This window comes from Xiphias gladius, chromosome 10 (genome assembly GCF_016859285.1).
Source record: "Xiphias gladius isolate SHS-SW01 ecotype Sanya breed wild chromosome 10, ASM1685928v1, whole genome shotgun sequence".
Taxonomy (NCBI): domain Eukaryota; kingdom Metazoa; phylum Chordata; class Actinopteri; order Istiophoriformes; family Xiphiidae; genus Xiphias; species Xiphias gladius.
The window spans coordinates 5,484,952-5,506,045 of record NC_053409.1 but is presented as its reverse complement, the minus strand read 5'-3'; the positions used below and the strand labels follow the sequence as shown (position 1 = coordinate 5,506,045).

The 21,094-nt window shown below is 37.4% G+C and overlaps 2 protein-coding genes across 6 annotated transcripts in view; one reads left to right on the top strand and one right to left on the bottom strand.

Moving 5' to 3' along the window:
- Positions 1-14,982, bottom strand: part of rbks (ribokinase) — a 39,995-nt gene extending 25,013 nt beyond the window's left edge. For 2 of the 4 annotated variants that reach the window (XM_040136498.1, XM_040136500.1), the window contains exons 1-6: positions 13,771-13,852; positions 11,401-11,462; positions 3,483-3,615; positions 2,372-2,435; positions 1,795-1,857; positions 752-916 (exon numbers count right to left, since the gene is read on the bottom strand). In XM_040136498.1, coding sequence (XP_039992432.1) covers positions 752-916; positions 1,795-1,857; positions 2,372-2,435; positions 3,483-3,615; positions 11,401-11,459 — 484 coding nt within the window. In that variant the 5' untranslated portion in view covers positions 11,460-11,462; positions 13,771-13,852. Of the gene's footprint in view, positions 1-751; positions 917-1,794; positions 1,858-2,371; positions 2,436-3,482; positions 3,616-11,400; positions 11,463-13,770; positions 13,853-14,886 lie in introns of those variants that run through there. The other 2 variants (XM_040136499.1, XM_040136501.1) reach the window with 2 other exon arrangements.
- Positions 14,038-21,094, top strand: part of babam2 (BRISC and BRCA1 A complex member 2) — an 84,467-nt gene continuing 77,410 nt past the window's right edge. Inside the window, exons 1-4 of one of the 2 annotated variants that reach the window (XM_040136496.1) lie at positions 14,038-14,165; positions 14,825-14,980; positions 16,973-17,049; positions 20,429-20,523. In XM_040136496.1, the coding sequence (XP_039992430.1) occupies positions 14,844-14,980; positions 16,973-17,049; positions 20,429-20,523 (309 nt within the window). In that variant the 5' untranslated portion in view covers positions 14,038-14,165; positions 14,825-14,843. The other variant, XM_040136497.1, reaches the window with a different exon arrangement.

Here is a 21,094-nt window from a genome sequence, read left to right as displayed (position 1 = left end):
GACTAGCAGGGAAGTTAATAGTATTGCAAAAGTGGTTTGAGAAATTTTATGGATATTTTGATACTTCTTTGGACACATTTTCTCTCTCTGCCACAATTAGGACCCATTGTAACACCATGAATCCAAATTGACCACAGGGCCTGTTCTCACTTACAGAACAAACTTTTTATAGCCACCTTTCAAGCCTAGAGTGTTTCTAAAGAAAGACTTTAGTTTGAGTATCACTTATATCGCTTAAAAGGCAGAATGCTTTCCGAATGTAAACAAAAGAGTACCCCCAACACCAAAACTAATTTTAATCTGCGATCACTCTCAAATTGCTTAACAAGTCTTTCAATACACAAACTGAGGAAAACTATATTTAATGACGCTGTTTAGAGTTTGTGTAACAGATGTAGAAGATGAGTTCCACAGTATCTTTTAGTCATGGTCAGTCAATCATCCACCCAAAATGACTTTTTATCAAAAAGTTTAACTATTCTACTATATATGTAAACAAATACCTATAATTTCTATGGACAAATTAAGGACTGATTGAGCCTAGACCACAGTAACCACAGGTGGTAAAAATAAACACATTTAATGGAATACAAATGTAACCACCTGTTCTGTATTATATAAGAGTAGGATTATAATACTTTGTCAAACGTTTTTTCATTTTTACCTAAAAAAACAAACTTTCTTGCTTCAGAAGGACCTGCACATGTGCTGTGGACACACCATCACATACAGTTCAGAGACACTCACTGACCTTTGTTCTCCTGAGCCATGCGTAGTGCCCGCAAGGATGTCTGTGGACTGATCTCCAGTTGGCAGACTAGCACTTTTGCATGACTGATGGCTGGAAGAGCTTTCTGCAGCTCCTCACTGCCCAGCAACATGTTGGCACCAGCCACAATCACAATGGCATTTTCACCTGCCCGTGGACACCAAGAGAGACATGTGCAGATTCAACAGCAACTATGTGATCACTGTGAGACTCCATGGAAACTCTCAAGTATTTAGTCTACATTATACAGCACGTATTGAGTATATACAGTGTCAAAAGGAGCTTAGATGACTCATCTGTAACCTAAACCGTCTGCCTTAAAGACCTTTGTTATGTATTACAAAATCACTGTCAATTTTAAATGTGCTGCAAATAAACTGTGATTCAGGTGCTTGTTGAAATGTCTTATTAATTCTTTAAGCATACACTCAATTTATCATTGAATTATAACCTTCAAATTACTTCAAATAAACCCAATTTAGAACACAACCATAATGTTGATGTATATCTCAGTTACTCTTTGGTTTGGTTTTTTCTTGAACTTTCTTTTCCATCAATTAAGGAAATAGCTGAACACATTTGATTGAATTGACCTTTTCACACAATGCAAAATAAAATGCGCATATTGTTTTATGGGTCATTATTTCGTAATTCTTAATCTCACACTTAACCACTGTCAATTAGAGCTCTGTCTTCTTTCGGAACATTGAATTTAAGCAGTTAACTGCAGGGCATAATAAGATATGAGGATGTACTTTTCTGACTATGTTAAATGAAAAAAAAAGTGGTGCAAATCCAAGAGGGCACACACACCTTGTGGAATTTTTACATCACCTGTATTTGCTACATGACAGAAATTGTTCTCCCCTTGGAAAGGTTTGGACTGTAGCAGATTGGAACCTTTGGATACTCAACATGGTTTGGTGCACGTAAGCATTTCATGATTGTGAATGTGTGTGTGGGTCTGGTGATTAGAGTTTTACAACTCAGAGAGTATGGTATTGGCTAGCACCAAAACCATTTACCTGCATCGTTGACAATGATGGAAGCAGTTCCTGTGGCTGCGTCAGAGGTCTGCCCTACAAAGTCTGAGACAGAGAGGAAAGATGAAAGGTACAAAACACTATTTGAAAGCATCCGTTATTTGTCTTTCTTGCAAAAAAAAATCTGTTGCTTTTCCGTCATGACAGTGTAGCCAAAAAAGTTTAGAACAACTTTCATCAAACAGCATCAAACACACCACTGAAAAACAAAATGTCAGAATAGTAATCACTACTAATTCTTTGGAGTGCATTTGGCTTAAGTCACTGTTTTTTGGCTATGATGAGACAGGCAACAAACATCTGGAGTCTGATATGTGCACCAAGCACAACTTTTGAGAAGCATCTTCATTTTTAACAAATCCCAGTGGTTTAACAATCACTGGCCATAACAATAGATAAACATTCCAGTGTATCCAAAAGCTTTGAGTAACTAAAAAGAATCAACAAAATGCAGACAAAAAAAACCCTTGCTCTGAATATGAACTTTCTGCTATGCACCATGGAAATGGGAACCAATTTTGCATGTAAGAAAAAAAAAAAAAAAAAAAAAAAATCTTACCTGTGTGTACATCATTGTCCTTGAAATTCTGGATGTAATTGTCTCCAAAGAAGTCTTTACCAACCTAGAAAAGATTGAAGGCAAAACGATTACAACAAAGAGAGTGTCAAGCGGGGTCAGACTTGGTTAGCGGCAACTTTTGAAAAGTGGTATACTCAAATCTCTGTTGAGTTGGATTTTCCTGTGCCCTGCCAGCATACTGGCATGGTGCCGCCGCCGAAAATGTGCAAAGACGAACACACAAAGTCAACAAACGCACACACGTGCAAACACACGACCAGCTGCGCCAAGCCTTGAAGACAAGATAACCCCGCCTTCACGCCTCTTCATACCCACCTCGCTTTCGTTTTCTTTTCCTCCTTCCACTCTTTCCCTGATCCGCACTGGGATGTCCACATCTGTAGCTACTTTGGGTTGTGGAAGGGGTCCCCACCTTGCCCCGAGGCGCCTACTTCGAACCCACGCTTTCCAAAAAACGTGCCAAGACGCGGGCACTTCTAGCTGCCTGTGATAGTGGGTTGGGATGGTATTGGCTGCTTGGCCCCATTCTCTTTGAAGAGTGGCCTTCTGTCTTCGATGTTTTTGACAAGCCCGGGTTATCTATTTTTGGGTTCTCCCCATGCCCGGAGAGCTCCTTCCGCACTGGGTTGTTATCGATTGGGCCTCTTTGTTCTGACAGAGGTGGGGCTTCGGTGCTTTAGTGCTCAGGTTGAAAGGCAACACTGAGCTTACTGATTGGAGACTCGGGGTTGTACGGTATGGGAATAGGCTTGTTTGAAGGCACGCAAGTGTGGGTGGGCGTATGCATGCGGTATGGTATTGATCAAGAGAAAATGAGGCATGGAGAGTTGATGTGGTGAAATGACTGAAGTGTGAACGAAGCTATAAGGTTTTGGGGAGTTGTTAACTAGTTGGTGGACTATGGTAGCTGATGGCTGATTATATGTACTGAGTAAGACGTGGATGAGCCAAAGGTTGGACAAGCAAAAGTATCTTTTTTTCTACAGACAAGGACATATTCATACTGTGATCCAACCTAACACATACTGTAACACAAACTGATATAGCATAGCAGCAATGTAGGGCTGCAAACTTGACTGGGCTGTCATACCTTGCAGACCATAGCGGTTTTGGCCCCCAGTCTGGCAGCCTGTATGCACTGGTTTGCCCCTTTTCCTCCAAAGCCGATGAAGAACTTGTGACCATGGATGGTTTCCCCTGCTTTGGGTAGCCTTGTTGCCTGGCTGAGGGAAAAAAAAACAAAGCAGTGAGCACAATTTTAAGGAGTACATATTCACAAAAAGAACCTCACAGGATTTAGGTGACAAAAAAATTAAAGAGTCCTCTCCTTAAAGGAATGCTTTGCTTGGATTATGAATTTTAATTTGGTTTTTTCATCTCAACAGTTTGTTCACACTGCATATAAAGTTTGCAAATTGTACATCAAACTTTAAAAAAAGGTTTTGTTTGTTTGGCATTTTGAGTGTTCTACATTGAAACCATGGAGTAAAGGGGGATGTCAAAATGTGAAGATAACCCTTCAGGGCCAAATCCTTCCCTTCTTAAGCTATTTATTTATCACTGTTAAATGTGCAAAAACACACAAACAAGAGGTTTCTGTGGAGTCTGCAGAGGATTATATCTTTTGGTCCATAGGAAGGTCTTTCAAAGAAAGGTCAACAAAATACTAATCTTTTCACTTTGGGTATATATTGCTTCATCACTCTGAAAAGTAGTATAGATATTTTACCTAGACATTCAGCCAGAGTAACCATGCAAGTGTCTCCAACTTTGCAAATGATGCAACCCGAAAAACCCACAGATGTCTCAACTTGACACTGGCCACACTAGTAATGCCTGACTCATCAGGGTTAGGTAAAGTCCAGCCCCTCCCCTCAAGGTTCATATGCCACAGGTGGGTGCCCTCAGGAGGAGCTGTCTGTTCCCTGATTTCTCCAATCAAAGAGTCCAGGTTGGTGGTGAGTAACATGGGGGGAGAGACTATAGACAGCTTCCTACTGTACGTCAGGATGCTGTGGTTTGGCCTAAGACCAGCGCTGCCCAGGGCCAAAGGGTTTGTGGATGGCAAAATTTTGTCATAAACTTGTTTTTCACCCTGTTGTTGCTTTTTGTTTTTAAACTGGTGTGTGAGAGCGTGTGTGAGAATGTGTGTTAGTGGCAGGTGTGCTGTTACAGTAAGTTCACTCAATCCCAGGATTTCCAGTAACTGAGATGCTGGTGGCAAACACTGGAGGTTGTTATAAATGCTGCTGTTTTTCAGCGGCGTGTGAAAACACTAAGATGCCCAAAGCTATAACAGGATGTAAGGCCAGAGAGGCTAAAATGTGGTAAGAAGGAAATGGAACAAAGGTCAAACACATGTAAATACACACGCACACACACCTCCTCAACACACACATTACCTTCTACTTCTTGGTGCAGCTGTCTTATTAAAATTTTCCCACCTTTGTCACTGTTGTGTGACTTTTGGTAGGAAAAGAAGTGCTTGCACACTGAAAATATTAGGAGGTTATTTTTCATAGTGGTTACTATGTCCATATACACTATATCACTAATGTGATAGGCTATGTGTTAACAATTGGGCTAAAAACCAGAAAACATGCCTAAGGCAGAATACATCACAACACAATGCATAATAAATAGACAAGACAATACACATATGTTATTTGAAAACACAACAAAAATATTGCAAAAATACAGCAAAGACATTATGAAATTACATCCCTCAAAATTTCTACTGCGGAAAAATATCAACCTGTCCTGGGTGAAACCTGCCCCTCACTCACTCAATGCATGTCTATCAAGAGAAAAAAAGAGAGATTGATACCACTCTCATGTCTATATGATAAATATAAGAAATACCACCAGCAACTGGTTAGCTTAGCTTAACACAAAGACTCAAAACCTGTTGAAACAGCTGGATTGGCTCTGTCCAAAAGTAACAAAATAGATAAATACCAATACCTTTAATGCTCACTGATTTACACATTATATCTTGCTTGTGCGAAGTTGCCAGGCTCACAGAGACGACAAAACAGGAAGTCTGGACGAGAAACAGTCACATATATAACAACCTATAAAACCACAATGTGTTGTTTATATGCTTTGGTTTTCATATGCATCAAACAAACACCCAATCAAGTCAGGAACCAATGATCTCCCTTCATATTTTATAAAAATGCCCAGGAGACTGATGTGTCATGGTTTGTCTTGACATTTGAATGCTCATGACAACTATTAAGATATTCTTAAAATGGTGATAGTTGATGAGCACAACCTTTGTCAATAATAAAAACACTGTCAACATAAAGTTTTAACCTAATGACTCCACATTGGGTCTACAGCCACCTGAAGCCGGATAACTGGCAGGTAAGATAAACAGATATCCAAATTCTTAAATAAACCCACCCACGGTTCTTCATGCCCAGAGAGACACTTGGCTATTGTTGTCTGTGGTGAGTGCACCAAACAAACAGGGCAGTTATGTGCTAAAGTGCAACCTCAGTGCGTTTTCTCCCACGGAACCAAAAGGCCAAAGCAGGTGTTCAGTGACGTATAGTGTTTGCTTTAAGGCTGTTTCTCGCTTCCCTCCCCTCCGTCTCTATTAAAGTCATTCCTCAGCTGTTGGTGAGCAGCAAGGGGAAGTAGACATGGACAAAAACAAATTGAAATGCTGTTTTCCGAAGTTTCCAAAGCTTGTCTTTCTGGTTCCAAACACAATCTCCAAATGAACTTACCACTTGCAAAATAAGACACAGAGTGAGATCAAGCTTTTGCCTATATTAATCAAAATGTTATAAAATTACATACGAATAAATATGAATACTACATGATAAAACTGATCACAAAAAAATTTAAGCGTGATAACCTTCAGCTCATATTGTGACTCAGACAAGTAGTTTTTCAACGCACCATTATGGGGAGACAGTTTGTTCTCATCTTGAATAATTGTCCTTGTCCATGAAGGTCTCCGTAGCTGAAGCTCCAGTAAATCAGGACAAGGTGAAGGGACTTAACAAAGAACAGGTCAAGCAAAGACAGCATACCTTTCATGGACACCGTGAGCTGTTTCGCTTACAAGAGGTGCAGTGTCAGAGTAGGATGTGGGTATTTATTTTTGTGTAGTAAGAGCAATTGTTGGAGCCATGTACATGTTGCTATTATTCCCTCGATTGTCAGAAATGGCATATATCAGGGGATATAATCAGCCACTTATCAACCTATTCAGTGTCTGAGCTCGTTGGTGCTTACGGAAGCTTCATAACTTTGTTTCATGTTTTGTTACATTTACATAAAAGGTTGCTAGACAGATCTCTTATGGTATAGAAAAATTCTATAGTAGCTAGGGCTGCAACTAACCTCAATTTTCATTATTAATTAATTAACTTCTTATTTTCTTAATTAACTGATTAATCTTTTGGTCTGTAAAATGTCAGCAAACTGTTAAAAATGCCCACCACAAGATCCCGGAGCCCATGGTCACTTTTTCAGATGTCTTGTTTTATCCAACTAACATTCCTAAGCCCACATAAAAGAGTGAGAAAAACAGAAAATATTCACATCTGAGACGCTGGAACCAATAAATTCATTCCATTGTTCTTTAAAAAAAAATTTTTAAGATTTGTTGATTATCAAAATTGTCGCAGATTCATTTCTTTTGTCAATTGACTAATTAATTAATTGAGTGTTACTAACCAAGATTATGCACTGAGGAATCTTTTGATAAATAGTTACACAAAGAAATAGGAGTTAATGAACAGACACCCATGGCATTAGAACCATTCTATTAAAACATTAAATAAAGGTGTGATTACTGTGCTTTAATAGAAACAATCCTGTGGATAATTTTGCTTCTGCTCCATAATTTGGGAAACTCAAATTATGGAGTTTCAATGAGCAGGTGAAAAGTGTCTCCACTCAGTAAGCTGTAGCAGTAGGGGGCACTGTATGGCTTTGAGAATGGGTTAAAATCGTGAACAGCTCTGCTCCTCCTCTTGAGCATTGCAGATAGTAGATAATTAAACATAACCTTTTACTACCAAACAACATGCTGTAAAACAGCAGCATAGTGTGCACTACAGCCTGACTGAGATCTGTGGTACACTTGAATGTTTGCTGAGCAATACAAAAGCAGAAAGAGGCAGAACGTGAGAGTGTGTCTGTGTGTGTATACAGTGTGCGTGCCTCCACTGTCAGTCAGTCAGTTGTACTGCAACCCAAACACTGGCTGTTCAAGACAAATGAATTTTTAACTTCAAAGCCATGCATCACTTTGAAGGGCTGTGAATGTATTCCAACTACCCTCCCCTATCTGCATTCTGACCTCCACCCAAAAAGCCCCAACCCCACACATAAATACACATATACTTGCCAAAAACAGGCCATTTCCCGTTAGCTTATTAGGGTCTTAATTGACAACTCCTGCCCTTCAAAGCAGAAATTCATTGGTTGAATTGTTAATGAGCAACAAAATAAATACTTGGCCAAAAACCCCCAGTAGGAGAAGGCATATGTTTTTGATAAATGGGGACTTGTGGAAAAGTTTGAGCGACAACTAAAATGTGACAACTTGACATGGAGTGTGCGCTTGCAAAAATGCCATAAAACTTTTCTCCCAGCAGCACAGATTGTGGTTGATCTCCATTTGCTGGCACCCAGGTGACAGTTACTTTCCCCAATTTCACATAAAAATATAATACAAACTGTACAACAAAACTGTCGTAGAAGCAAAACAAACATGTTTCTTCAAACCGAGAGGAAGACATTTAGTTGGCTGGAGCCCATAAAGACTTTTGACATTGTATTTACTTTATGTGTCTTTTGAGATCATTCCTCACAAAGGTTATGGTAAATGAGGTAAATGAGGGTGACAAATTGTTTTCAACTAACCCATTGTGCTGGAGGTGATGACTAACGATTTGTGGGAATGGATCCTACTTGGCTCAACAAATCTCTCCACTTATAAGGATGATGCAACACTGACATTTTAGTAAGCAGTAATTATACCAGATCATCTGCACACTTTAAATCTTTGAAACCTGAGCCAGATTACCATGGGATGGTCACACCTCCATTAATGCAGGTATACAACCTGCAGCAGTATCTAATCAATTTTAATATCTTAAAACAGCAGCTCATGTATCGTGAAAAACTATTTTTGCAACTGGCAGTAAGTGCTCTTAGATTCAAAGGATTTAGCTAAAGGATTAAAACTTGAAGTCTGCCTGCCATTATTACCTACTGGCCAAAAGCTGTTAGACCAAACACTGTTAGACCACAGATGTTCTCTATAACATTTTGGACTTTTAGGACAAATACTGAAAATGCAGTGGCATTATCTAACTTTAGACCACTTCCTCTATTCTTGTTTGACAGGACTGCGCAGTCCATTTCAAGCCGTGATGGAAAACACCCTTCAACCCATATGTCTTATTTTCCACAAGCCTGCATGTCAAAATAGAATCCCTGAAGGAAAATGGTGCTTGTGATGGTGGTGGTTAATAATAATAAAAAAGGGAAACAATGTTTTAAACAAAGACAATAGATTGTTCGCTATTCCCTACCCCTCTTACTGTTGCCATGTCTGCTGTGTTTTCCATTCCTGCGCAGTACATGATGCAGTTTAAAAAGATAATGGCAGATTTACCACTTGAAATTCTTAGTAATTTTTGAAACATTGATTTCAGACAGGTACACAAAAGCAGCTTTCTCATTTCTAGCTTTAACTGGTAATTTTGCTATCTGAAATGACAACTGCTGCTGGCAGATTTTGTCAGCTATAGCTAGCTAGCTAATTAAGCTAATATTAGCTGTCTCTCCGACTGACATTTCAATGTTTGCTGCTGACTCATTTAAAAATAAGAAACATGAAAAAGTTTTCAGTTTTAACATACAAGAGAAATTAAGGATGAGGATTAACTGATGTACTTGCAAAATGTATTGCTTTCCCAAAACTTTTCATAATACAATAAAGGGCAGGATAGAGCTGCTAATGTTAGCCTGAACTTTGATAAGAGCAAGAAGCTTCCACACAGCTGGAACAGTACATAGTTAATGTACAGCTGTGACCTTTCATCACACATTATGACCTTGTGCAGACATGATTTGTTTTAAGTTTTAACTTTGACTTTTCCTTCTTAGACTGTTTTAACTTAAGTATTTTTAGAGGCATAAACTAGAAAAAAGTTATAATAAATAAAAATAATTTTACATGACAAAAATATTTCCTTTTCTTTTCTCATTCCTTAAATCATCTCTTGACGCTTCATGTTCATCTTGGGACCCATGGAGGTTCCCGACCAATAAGTTGGGAACCACTGGTTTGAAAGACAGCTGAATGGTTGAAATTTTTGGCACCTTTGAATATTAAGTACAGAATTAAAAATATCTTCAGAAATGAAGGCAAACTAACCAATTTTGTATAATCAAAATATTCTAATAAAATTTCCAAGGTTAAAGAACTAAATAAAATAAAATTAGAAAACTTGCAAAATAGTGAAGTAATGTTAACATAAAATGTAACCCAGAGACACTTATTGGCACCTTTTACTAATATTTGGTTGCAGAGCCTTTGGCAACAATGACAGCCTCTAAATGTTTCTTGTAGCCATCTAGAAGCTTCCTGCACCTGTCTGTTGGTAGTTTCTGCCACTCTTCCATTTCTATGCATTCAAGCTTTTTTTAGTTTTTTTGGGAGTCCTTTTTGCAATGGCAGATTTCAGCTCTCTCTAAAGGATTTCAATGGGATTTAGGTCAAGACTCATTGCTGGCCAATTTAAAGCAGTCCAACTGTTACTTTTACTGCTAGATGTGTGCTTTTGGTCTTTGTCCTGCTGAAAGACCCAAACCCTTCGCCTCAAACCTGATTTCATCATTCCTTTTGATACATTCAATGACTCCAGTACCAGACGCAGCAAAGTGGCCCAACAGCATGATAGAACCTCCACCATGCTTTACTGTAGGTAGGGTGTTCTTTTCCTTATGGGCTTCAATTCATCGCCTATAAAAAAACTGATGCACTGCATTCCCAAATAGCTCTACTTTGGTTTCATCAGTCCGTAGAACATTATCCCAGAAAGACTATGGCTTATCTATGAAAGTTTTTGGAAACATTAATCTTACCTTTTTCTGCCTTTCTTTCAATATAACATAGGGCCCCATGGGTGGAGGCCAATGAGGAGGTGGCCTTCACCCATGGGGCCCTATGTGGACGTGTTTTTTGATAATAGAATTTCTGATGCTGTCAGACAGTTCTCTTGTCTTTGCCATTGTGAAAAATAAACTGAAAACAATCAGCCCCTTTTTATGCAGTAAAACCATCATTCAGTGGTTAATGCAGGTCATGTGAACACTGAAAACTAAGCACAAATGAGTCTGATTTGTTTTTTATTTTGTTTGAAGAAATCGTTTAAATTAATCAAAAGGGTGTCAATAATTGTGTCAAGCGTCCATTTTATGTCTGTATTTTTTATTTCACAATATGAAACCCTTTTTTGTTGTTCAGTAACTATGGAGATTTTTTAAATATTCTGATAATACCAAATTGGCTCATTTGCATTTATTTATTTAGATATCTGAAATACTGAAATAATTCATAGAGATTATTATATACACATATCATTAGACATTTTAAAAAATAATAATTTTTTAATAAATATATATCAAACAAATCAGTCCTAGAAATCTTTTCCAGCCCCATTAACATATTGTGCAATGCCACATAGGATCTTGACCCAAAGGTTGAGAAACTCTACTTTAAATTTTTGAAATACATGTCCTAATATGGCAACGAAAATTTGTCTGAGGGGCTGCTTCCTGTTGGGCCCACCTGAGGAAGCAGAGGTGTTTCCTGAACCAGATTTAGCTAGAGATTTTGTATCCAGTCGTCTTATTAAAATATATGGTTGACCTGTGGTAATTTCAGAAAGCACACAGAGCACTGACACAACTTGCTTCACTCACTAGCAGCAATTTAGTAGACAAGATAAATAAGGGCTAGATTTACTCACCTGACCAAGTCAGTCATACAGGAGCCAACCACCATCACATCAAAAGCCTCTTCAGTCATGATCTGATTAAGATACACATTAGTGTTATTTCTTTAGTAACAACACTCATTTCTGGGTATGAAATATCTGAAAGAGTTTTCATTTAAATTATGTGTTGATAATTTAGGAGATTCTTGAATTTGTAAACATTCGTCCAGCCTTTCGTGTAAAACCTTTTCATAAACAAGGACAAAATCTAAAGCATAGCAGACCCCTTGGGCGCATTACAGGCAAAATATGTAAACTAGTTTCCTGCAGCCTCCAAACAAAAATCACTTGATAATATTTATCTCCCACATTAGCATGAGCTCAAATGAAACAAGGAAGAAGGTAAAAATAGAGCCTTCATTGCTGGCTGAGTTGGACAGGTTCCAGTCTTCTTGGGGGTGGAGAGATGTGGGGGTATTTCAATGCTACACCCCATAGCCCAGCAAAGTCTTTAATTAATTCAATCCTCAGCTTGTATCAGAGCTAATGCTAGTGTGTTAATCTCTTCCAATCTCTTCCTAGGCAGTGAAAGACTTGGAAAGCCTGGCCGCTGGCTGTAGAATGGCTCAATTCTCTCTCCTACATCTCGCAGTATATTGTCTTCCCTCTGCAGGCATGAAAAGCTAGCCTAGAACCCTCCACATCTCCACTTGAGGAGCATATTGTGAGAACTGCATCGTCTGACCACTTGGACCAGCAAGGAACCCTCCCTTGCTTGTTGAATATAAAACTGAATTAAGAAGTGTTTGTACATACAGCTTAATGTAAAATTTGTTTAACCATTACACACTGACTACACCTTAACAAAAGGTTCCCCTCAGCCTCAGGCAAAACACTATATATGACAAATTAATGAATAAAGTGATGATTTAAGAGTTTGCACACACGTTTGGGACTAATTGAACAAAGCATGATCTAAAATTACTCTGTCATACCTGCAAACAGTTTAGTCTAAATGCAAATCAAAGTTGCACACAGTGGGTTACACAATTTAAACTGAGTTGAAAGCAAAACCGAGAAGAAAATGTTGTTGGACCCATTTTATATAACTTGTAAGATTACATATTTTGCCTATGTCTGGCTACGCAGTCAAGACTTAACTGGATAATGATTGTTATTACAATGATATGACCATTTATGTTTAATCAAAATGTTTTTCAGAAGTTTAGATAATGACTATAATCACCAGAATACTTCTTTTACTGTCATTCAACCCCCACCCCCTGAAAAACATACACACCTAGTTTGCAAAGGGTTCTTTTTTTATTCCCAGTGTCATATTTTCCTAACCATTTAAGAATACTCAAAAGAAAACTAAATTGTAACTGAATTTTGAACTAATAAGTCAACCCCTTGAATTTCATTTATTGACTTACACCAGTAATTGTTGGATGATAACCACCTAAATCTATTTTACCATTGCTGTTTCCACTGGATCCTTTGAGAGTTATTCTGAACCACCCCCATGAAGGTGGAATTTCCCAGTTGTGAATCAGGCCAGCTGCTCTCATTAGAAACACCACTGGTCTGATTTTACAAAGACAATTTTTATGGCTTTGTCCTCATCTTTCGTTTTTACATTAGTAAGAGTTATACTATTTGCACAAAACCAACACATTTCAGGTGATGTTTCACATCACACCTTGAATGCCTTTGTGTCTTTGAGGTTTTTTTTGATGGGCTGTTATTTGTACAGGAAAATAAATGCCAAACTGCCATCCACCCTGTTTGGCCAACGTTTTGTCATGTTGAATTTGTATACGTACTATAAGATTTTTTTTGTCTAAATCAATAAATATTTCTGTATAAATACAAGAGAAACATATATTTGTATATAAATATGTAACATAATTATACACATAGTTATGTAATTAAAGTACTTAAGCTAGTACTTCCTCACTTTTGTACTTAAGCGGATGCCTAAATACTTACTAAAGTATTATAAATAAAAATACTTATGAATAATGCAGTGCTAAATTGTTGCCGTATTCACCTGTAAGATGTACCCAATGTTAAGTTCACAGCTAGCTTTACCAATGCATGAAATGATAGGCAATATAAATTCAAGCAATACAGCATGTAATATGCTGTATTGCACAGATGCATATGACCGCACTGTGCAAATAGCAAATTTATTGGTGTCAGATAAACATCCCAATGTGACAAAATGGAAATATCATGCTAACTTTAAAGCAACTACGTGTGGAGCCAAACATTCTTTCTAACTCTGATAATAATAGGAGTATTGTGGATTAAATTTCCAAAAATTCAAATTGAATATGACCCATCTTAATTAGATGAAGGTTAGGTCAAATAAAGTGTGCTGAGACAAAGTAGCTTTACCTGAAATTAATTACTTGAAATACAAATTCGGTCTTGCAAAATGAACAACTGAACACCAACTAAAGACAAGTGACGGTCAAAGTGCATAGTGACAGCTGCATGACGTTGTGGCTATTGCCAGAACCATTGCAGTCACTGAATCGGTGCACACGCATTTAGTGTTTCTTAAAATTGTTTAGGTATAATTATTTCGAGCGATACATTCTTTATGAGTAATATATCACCGAGAAATTTGTCCCCGAGAATGGAAGCACTCATTGTGTCAACAGGCATTATTACAGACTGCTAAGTACGGTGCTATCAAAAGGACCCAAACAACATGTACCGGAAATTTTGAGAGAATGAAGTAAACATTGGAGTTAACGCTCAAATTATCTGACTTCCTGCTATTTCAGGTACTCCTAATGATGTAATTAAATTGACAATAATGAACAGATTATATTTCTAGAAAGCTGAACGTTCAAATTGTGGGCAATTTGAAGCTACATTTTGTGGTAAGCTAACAGTGGCTAAGAATGCCAAGCTTACTAGCACTTACATCGTGATACAAACTGGCGTACAGACTAATTCCCCACCAACTACTGAATGTAACAATTAACGCTAACCGAGGTACAGGGCATCAGCTTATACTGGTACTAAGTTATGTGTTTTCCATGAAATGTGGCCAGTCTACAGGGCAATTTATACTGAGGGAGAGGGGGCAAGCAGTGTCATAGCTAAATTTGTTTTCCTGACACTTCTTGGTCATTAACAGTTACATACTTTAGTTACATTTATTATCACCATGTGATTAATAAAACGTCCAGGAATATGGAGGTAAATAAACATGACTTGCGCCAGAAAGCCAAAATTTTAGAATAGGAAACCGATTCTGACGCGCATACAAAAGTTTCCATGACACCAGGAAATGACAGATAAAAATGATACTGCCACCTACGTGATGTGGCTCACGTCCTTTGAATGTTCAACACAAATGCATGCTTTTGCTTTGTAAAATACGGATGGGATAAATAACGTGAAAGCATTTCCGTAAAGTGTTACTGTATCTCCACAGACTCCTCAGAGTGGATAAAATGAATAACATGTCACCTGAGGTTGCACTGCACCGCATCTCACCTGAATTGCGGCCCTTGCTGTGTAGCGTGGTGAGGAACGGCCGTGTGGGACTGGACTCCACAAACTGTCTCCGTGTCACAGACCTCAAAACTGGGTGAGGCATAGTTCTGCACCAAAAATACCTTAAGTGAAACACAGGATCCATTCAGTGTAATTTGCTCTGCAGTGGTGCTGCAATGAGTGACATGTAAGGCAAACCCCGTAAACATAAAATTGTGTTCAAATTGTGCGAAGAGTGGGAATAACGTATAGTTTTTGAGGTATATCTGAGTGATAACCTTACTGTTCCTCAACATAGCAGCACGGAAGTCTAGTGGATACTACTTAAGGTTTATGTGAAGGCCATTTATTATATATTCCAATTTTGTTTTTGAGAAATGGTGTTTTTTTTTGTTTTTTTTTAGTATGGTTTTAACAAATTCAGAATGCTTACTAGTTGAAAACACTGAGCGAAAGTTAATGAATTCATGTAAGATTGGCCCAATAACTGACAGTGAAGCATTTAAACTGATCAATGTGTTATTAAGATTCTCTAAAACATAATTTTAGATCAAAGTTGCCAGCACAATTTTAAGATCAGTGACTGGATGGTATTGCCAGCTATCTTCCCAAATTCTCCTAGGGAGTCTGTTTTTAGGTGTTTATAAGCACAGTCCTTTACCTTTTGACTTTTTATTAAAGAAGTAGTTATTTTCTAATATATGTTTTCAACAACAACATCACAGATATTGACATTTGACCCATGACACATTCAGCTTTGTTACAGTTCGTTCTTATTATGGCCGTTGTGGATGACATGATGAGGCTTTGCAGTGGATTGTGGTCCCCATAATGAAATGTGCTATATTAATGAAGTTTGGTTTTAACAGTGGTGCTTGCTATTCATGACAAACTAGTAAGAAAACTGCATGGCAGTTGAAGGAGATTGTCTTGAAGAGAGGGGAGGTTTTTTGGACTGACTGTTGCTAAGCAAATTAAAGAACAATCCAAATGATCTTGCAGTAACACTAAAAACTCACTGTCATTAGTTGTTGAAATTCACACACAGTGGCTTTAAAAGTAACTTCAATCTTATTCACCTAAAAATAGAGATACCAGGTATTGTAAATGATAATTTTAACCAAAATAAACATATGATAGAGATATATAAAATTTTGATGAGTTTTAAATTAATTGCACAAATATGTAATGTGAATCAGGTTACATTATATGACATTTTCTGAGCTTACCTTTCTAATTCAAATTTACCATTCACCAGTTAACCATTCATTGTTTTTATCTACAGAGTAGGATTTCTCAGATTTGAAATTTTCTTTCTGCTTTCCTCACTGTAACTACAAAATTCCTCATCAGTATTTATTTATTACCTCTGCCAAGGAGGTTATGTTTTCACCTGTGTCTCTTTGTTGGTTTATTAGTTTATTTGTCAGCACGATGACACAGAAAGTATTGAACCATTGTGCACCAAACTTGGTGGAGGGATGGGGCAAGGGCCAGGGAAGAACCCATTAAATTTTGTTGCAGATCTGGTTTAAGGGGTAGATCAAAGAATTCTTTTTAATTTTTAAAAAATTTTTATTTCCTTAAAATTGCGAGATAAGGCATTGGTGGAGGTATGCGCTCTACTGAGTGCAATTCCAGTTTATTTATGAGTTCACGTTTAAAAAAAAAAAAAAAAAATCATAATACCCTCACCAGGTGCATGCAGGTTAAGTCAGAGAAAAAATGTTCATAATCTAAATCCTTTTGAAACAAGCTAACTTTATACCTAATTTGCCTCTTTGTCGTCATTAAACAATTTAAAAGTTTATTGAAGTTATTGCGGTTTACTGGATTACTTCTGTGCCACACTTACCTCGTAAAGTTTGTCAACACACAAGGCTTTAAGCTGAAACTGAAAGATGACATAAAAATAAAGCAGTGTATTGGTGCTGTGAAAAACACAGTGCTAGGTTTGCTTCATATTCAGTGATATTGTGTGTTTTAATTAATTATAAAGCTTGTGGATATCTACTTTCTTTTAATATTCAAGATTGACTGTGACTGCCGAACTTTTTTTGTTGTTTTTAATAACCCCCATGTTCAGATGTACTACTCTGACTCCTGGTCCTTGCTGTGATCGCTTCAAACTTCACATCCCCTATGCTGGAGAAACCCTGAAATGTAAGTAAATGAGTCACTCACTCTCCTGTTTGCCATTTTCAAATTAATCAGATAAGTTTAGCCTCTAATGTTGGTTGAATAAATAACCACTGATATTTATTGAGTCTTGAGTTGATGCGTAGTTGTTACTGTTGGCTTTTGAGAAAATAATTTTGGGAGAGAAACTATTAGCAAACATTGCTTTGCTTGTCTTAAAGTGGAGTAGTAGATAAGGAACTCTGGGTCAGCTAAAGCTCACTGCGGTCTTAAAATCAGACTTGTCTATTAGAATGTATCTATCACTATACTCAATATACTAATATATTAATTACCAGGAAATTGAAATTGACGTAGAAAAGTTATAAATGTAATCATGCTGATTGAACAATTAATGTCACTTTTGATTCAATCTTTTCCATACATTTGTTTGTTTTTTGTACTCTAAAATGTAAGCGCTGGCAGACTTTCAATTTACAGGTTGCCAGCTGTGCTCAGGTTAATTAATTCATTGTCTAGAGCAATGGGCCTGTACTTTGAAAAGAGAATGTCAGTGCTGAATTAATTTCATTTCAGATAGAACATGTTCAGCCCCTTGATTGGTGTTGAGAGAACCACTTCTTGTAGAATAGTTTAAATATGAGAGGCGGTTTCAGGTCAACACCAGCTGCGTTCACCAACACCAATGGATTATGTGAAATCATAAATGTATTCAAATAAAAACATTCAGCTAATTTTTTTACAAGTAAACAGCTATGCACAGAAGCTAAAGAAAGACCAGTTGTCAATAGAAATACTAAATAAGCATTCTGTATCCGTTGAATAACATGCATTGAATTAACCAAACGGCATAGGAATGTTTTGTAATTGCTGAGCAACTTAGCAAGCCGTAAGACCAAAAGCACCCACAGGAATTCCTTAACTACGAAAACAAGATAAATATTTTTCTGATGATGGTGATGCTTAGTAAATAAAATGATACCAGTAACATGATGATGTTTGTGCCACTGAACTTTTACTGGAATAGTCTCTCACTTCTGAATCAAGCCCCCACATCAGAAAATTTACCTTTTGAGCATGCCTCCAAACGTTTCCCGATGGGCAATATCACTAAATGTTATTAAGTGGCTATAATCATGAATTAGAATGATTTTAACTTGCTCCTACTGTATTATGGTGACTCACGAGACCCATGTTCTGCCCATCTGTACACACAAATCCTGAAAAAATACTATCATTTATCTTCTGTCAATTTTATGTAGGAATTAGTTTGTCACCAATCAAGTTATAAGTTCAGAGCTTTGCAGAGAAAGCTTATTTGTCATTTTGTTGGAACTGACTGATCCAGGGGTTTACAAAAATCTAGAACAGATTCACCCAATGAGTACCAAATACTGTTTTATATCTCAGCTTGTAAAAATACATGGTTGTATAGTCAGTTGCATTTATAATTTCATACATTTTCATATATCCAAATCTCTCAGACAGGGTCTGCAACCCATATCCTTACGGACTTCAAACAGTTGGTGATGCAAGCCAAATCTGTCAGCTAGATTGGTGAATCAGCTTTTTGTGGCTGATGAGTTACTCACAAGTTCTTTGTACAGATGCCTAACCATTTCGACAGGTTTTCAAAGGAAAGTAGTAACTGAGTAATGTGCAGGTCTAAAAAATAAATGTAAATAAAAATGTGTCCAAAAGCTTTAGTTGATGGGGTCCAAACAGCCTGGCAACTTTTGGACATGGTAAATTCAGCAAGACTATGTCCATGAAGTTCTGTTTGGCTGTGTATGATGTTTGGTACAAATCTGGCCAAGCTTAGGAAAAAACCTGTGGCTTGTTAGGGGAAGTAGAAATTGCTTAATTTGCGAAAATTATCTAAAAATCTGTCCATGCAGAAATGGTTGTGACCTATATCAGGATGTTGTGGCTAGACTTGAGTAATGTAAAGATGTAAGGTTTAAGAATATGCAACGCAGTTATGGAGTTACATGTAAAAGTGGTTGTCAACATCTGGGTGATAGCAGGATGACATTTCAGTCCTTTCTGAAAAGTTTGCCTCAACGCTTGAGTATTTTTGGACATAGTTTACCTAGTACTAAGGTAAGTACTAGTTGCTGTACTTTTCTGTGCTTGGGCCTGAGTAAAAAGGTTTGTTAAATCAAGGATGCAGGTTGGTCTGTGCCAGTCTATGGACCTGCCCACTGTTCACATGCAAAAGCATGGCCCACTCCGCATAGAGCAAAGCAATATAAATGCATGCCTAAGCTCCTTCCCCTTCATTACTGTGGCTGGTACTGCTAAACAACAATTTCTGGCCTTTGTTGTTTTACATATTATTCCCTCGTGACCTCAATAAAATGTCTGGCTGAAATAGAAGTAAGGCTTTTAGATGGCATGTTATGCAGTGGCTAGACAGCACTTTAGTGAACCTTCTCAGGATGTATGTAACAAAGCGGTATATAAAAGCTCATATTATAACCTGTAAAGGTTGTACATCCAGGAGCTCCATTTCTGTCTGGAACCGTGCCAGTACATCTCTAACAGAGTTCCAGTAGTTTGTCACAGATTTACAGCACATCCTCTCATCTACTCATTTGACTCTTGTCCACTGGTAAAATACTTCCATATGCTTATGTTTGTCTCTTATTGCTGTCACTGGAATGACAAAAAAGCAGAACAGAACAGTTTTGCAGCACATAAATAGAATTGTGTAACATAATATCAGAACATTGTGAACCAGTCCAAACAATGTGTTATGTGACCATGATGTCTTGTCCAGGCCCCAGTGAGGGCCATTTCCAGTCTGTAGTTTAATGTTTTTATTTTATTTTAATGCATTGGTAATATGTTTCTGCAATTTTAATGATAGTATTTTAGCACTTGTTTGTTTTACTCTTTATTCAGATTTTGAATCAATAAACTAAAACCTAACTTTCTTTCAGCAATGCTTTATGTGTACTATATTAAAAAATACCTGTGCAATTATTTTCACAAGACAGACTTGTTTGACAGGATCTGACTTTGCTCATTACTTTCAGGTACTTCATTTCAAAGACCCCAATGTTTAAATGCATATTACGTGGTTAATACAGCCATTGCAAAAAAACAACTGCCTGAACAAGCCATTTCATGTCAGATTCTGCCATCAAGACAGACTGGGACTTGTTCCCACTGCAGTTTCTCTTGTTTCAGCAGTGTTCAAAAAAATACTCTCCTGAAACCAGACAGAATAAGGCAGATTACCACACTAATATTAAGAAAATGACATTTTTTCACTTGCTAAAATAAAATGAAATGTAACAATGAAACACAGGTAAGTCAGCTTTTGGAATTCACGTTGTCCATGTTAGTGTGAAAAGTCAACAATCAGATAATAACCAGTTTTCCTGTCTTCTCACAGGGGATATCATATTCAATGCACAGTATCCAGAATTGCCTCCAGATTTTATTTTTGGAGAAGATGCTGAGTTTCTCCCTGAACCCTCAGAACTACCGGTGAGTATCTAGACTCATGAAAGAATCGTTAATTGCAATTTTTTTCTGTAGGAATTTAAAAGGCTAATTGCAGTCAAAATTTATAATATTTTACAGTAATATATGATTTATTTTATCATTATACCACATAAGAAAAGTATTTAACAAATCTTTGCTCTTTCCCTCTGGTTAAAGCCAGATTGTTTCTTTTGATGTATTGAATGGTTCTCCTATGTTGTCCTAAATGTCAGACACACGCCTCAAATTGCTGATCACAACATAATGGATCCCAGTGAGGGAGCTGATCAGTGCCATATAAACCCTTTGACAAAGCAAACTAACACTCTGCAGCCATTGCAGGAGTGCAATGTTACACAGCTAGAAATAATAACTTGCAATAATTGGAATTTGTATTTCATTATGCTATAAACTTTGCTCTGACTTACTGTTTATTCGCAAATCTGATTATCTCTGTGCAGCCATGATTCACAAGAAAGTTAGCCTAAACAGGATAAATGGGCTGTACGACTTTGTGTAAAGCATGTATGTTAACCTATCCTGTAATAAAAACAATAAAGATTACCCAGCACTG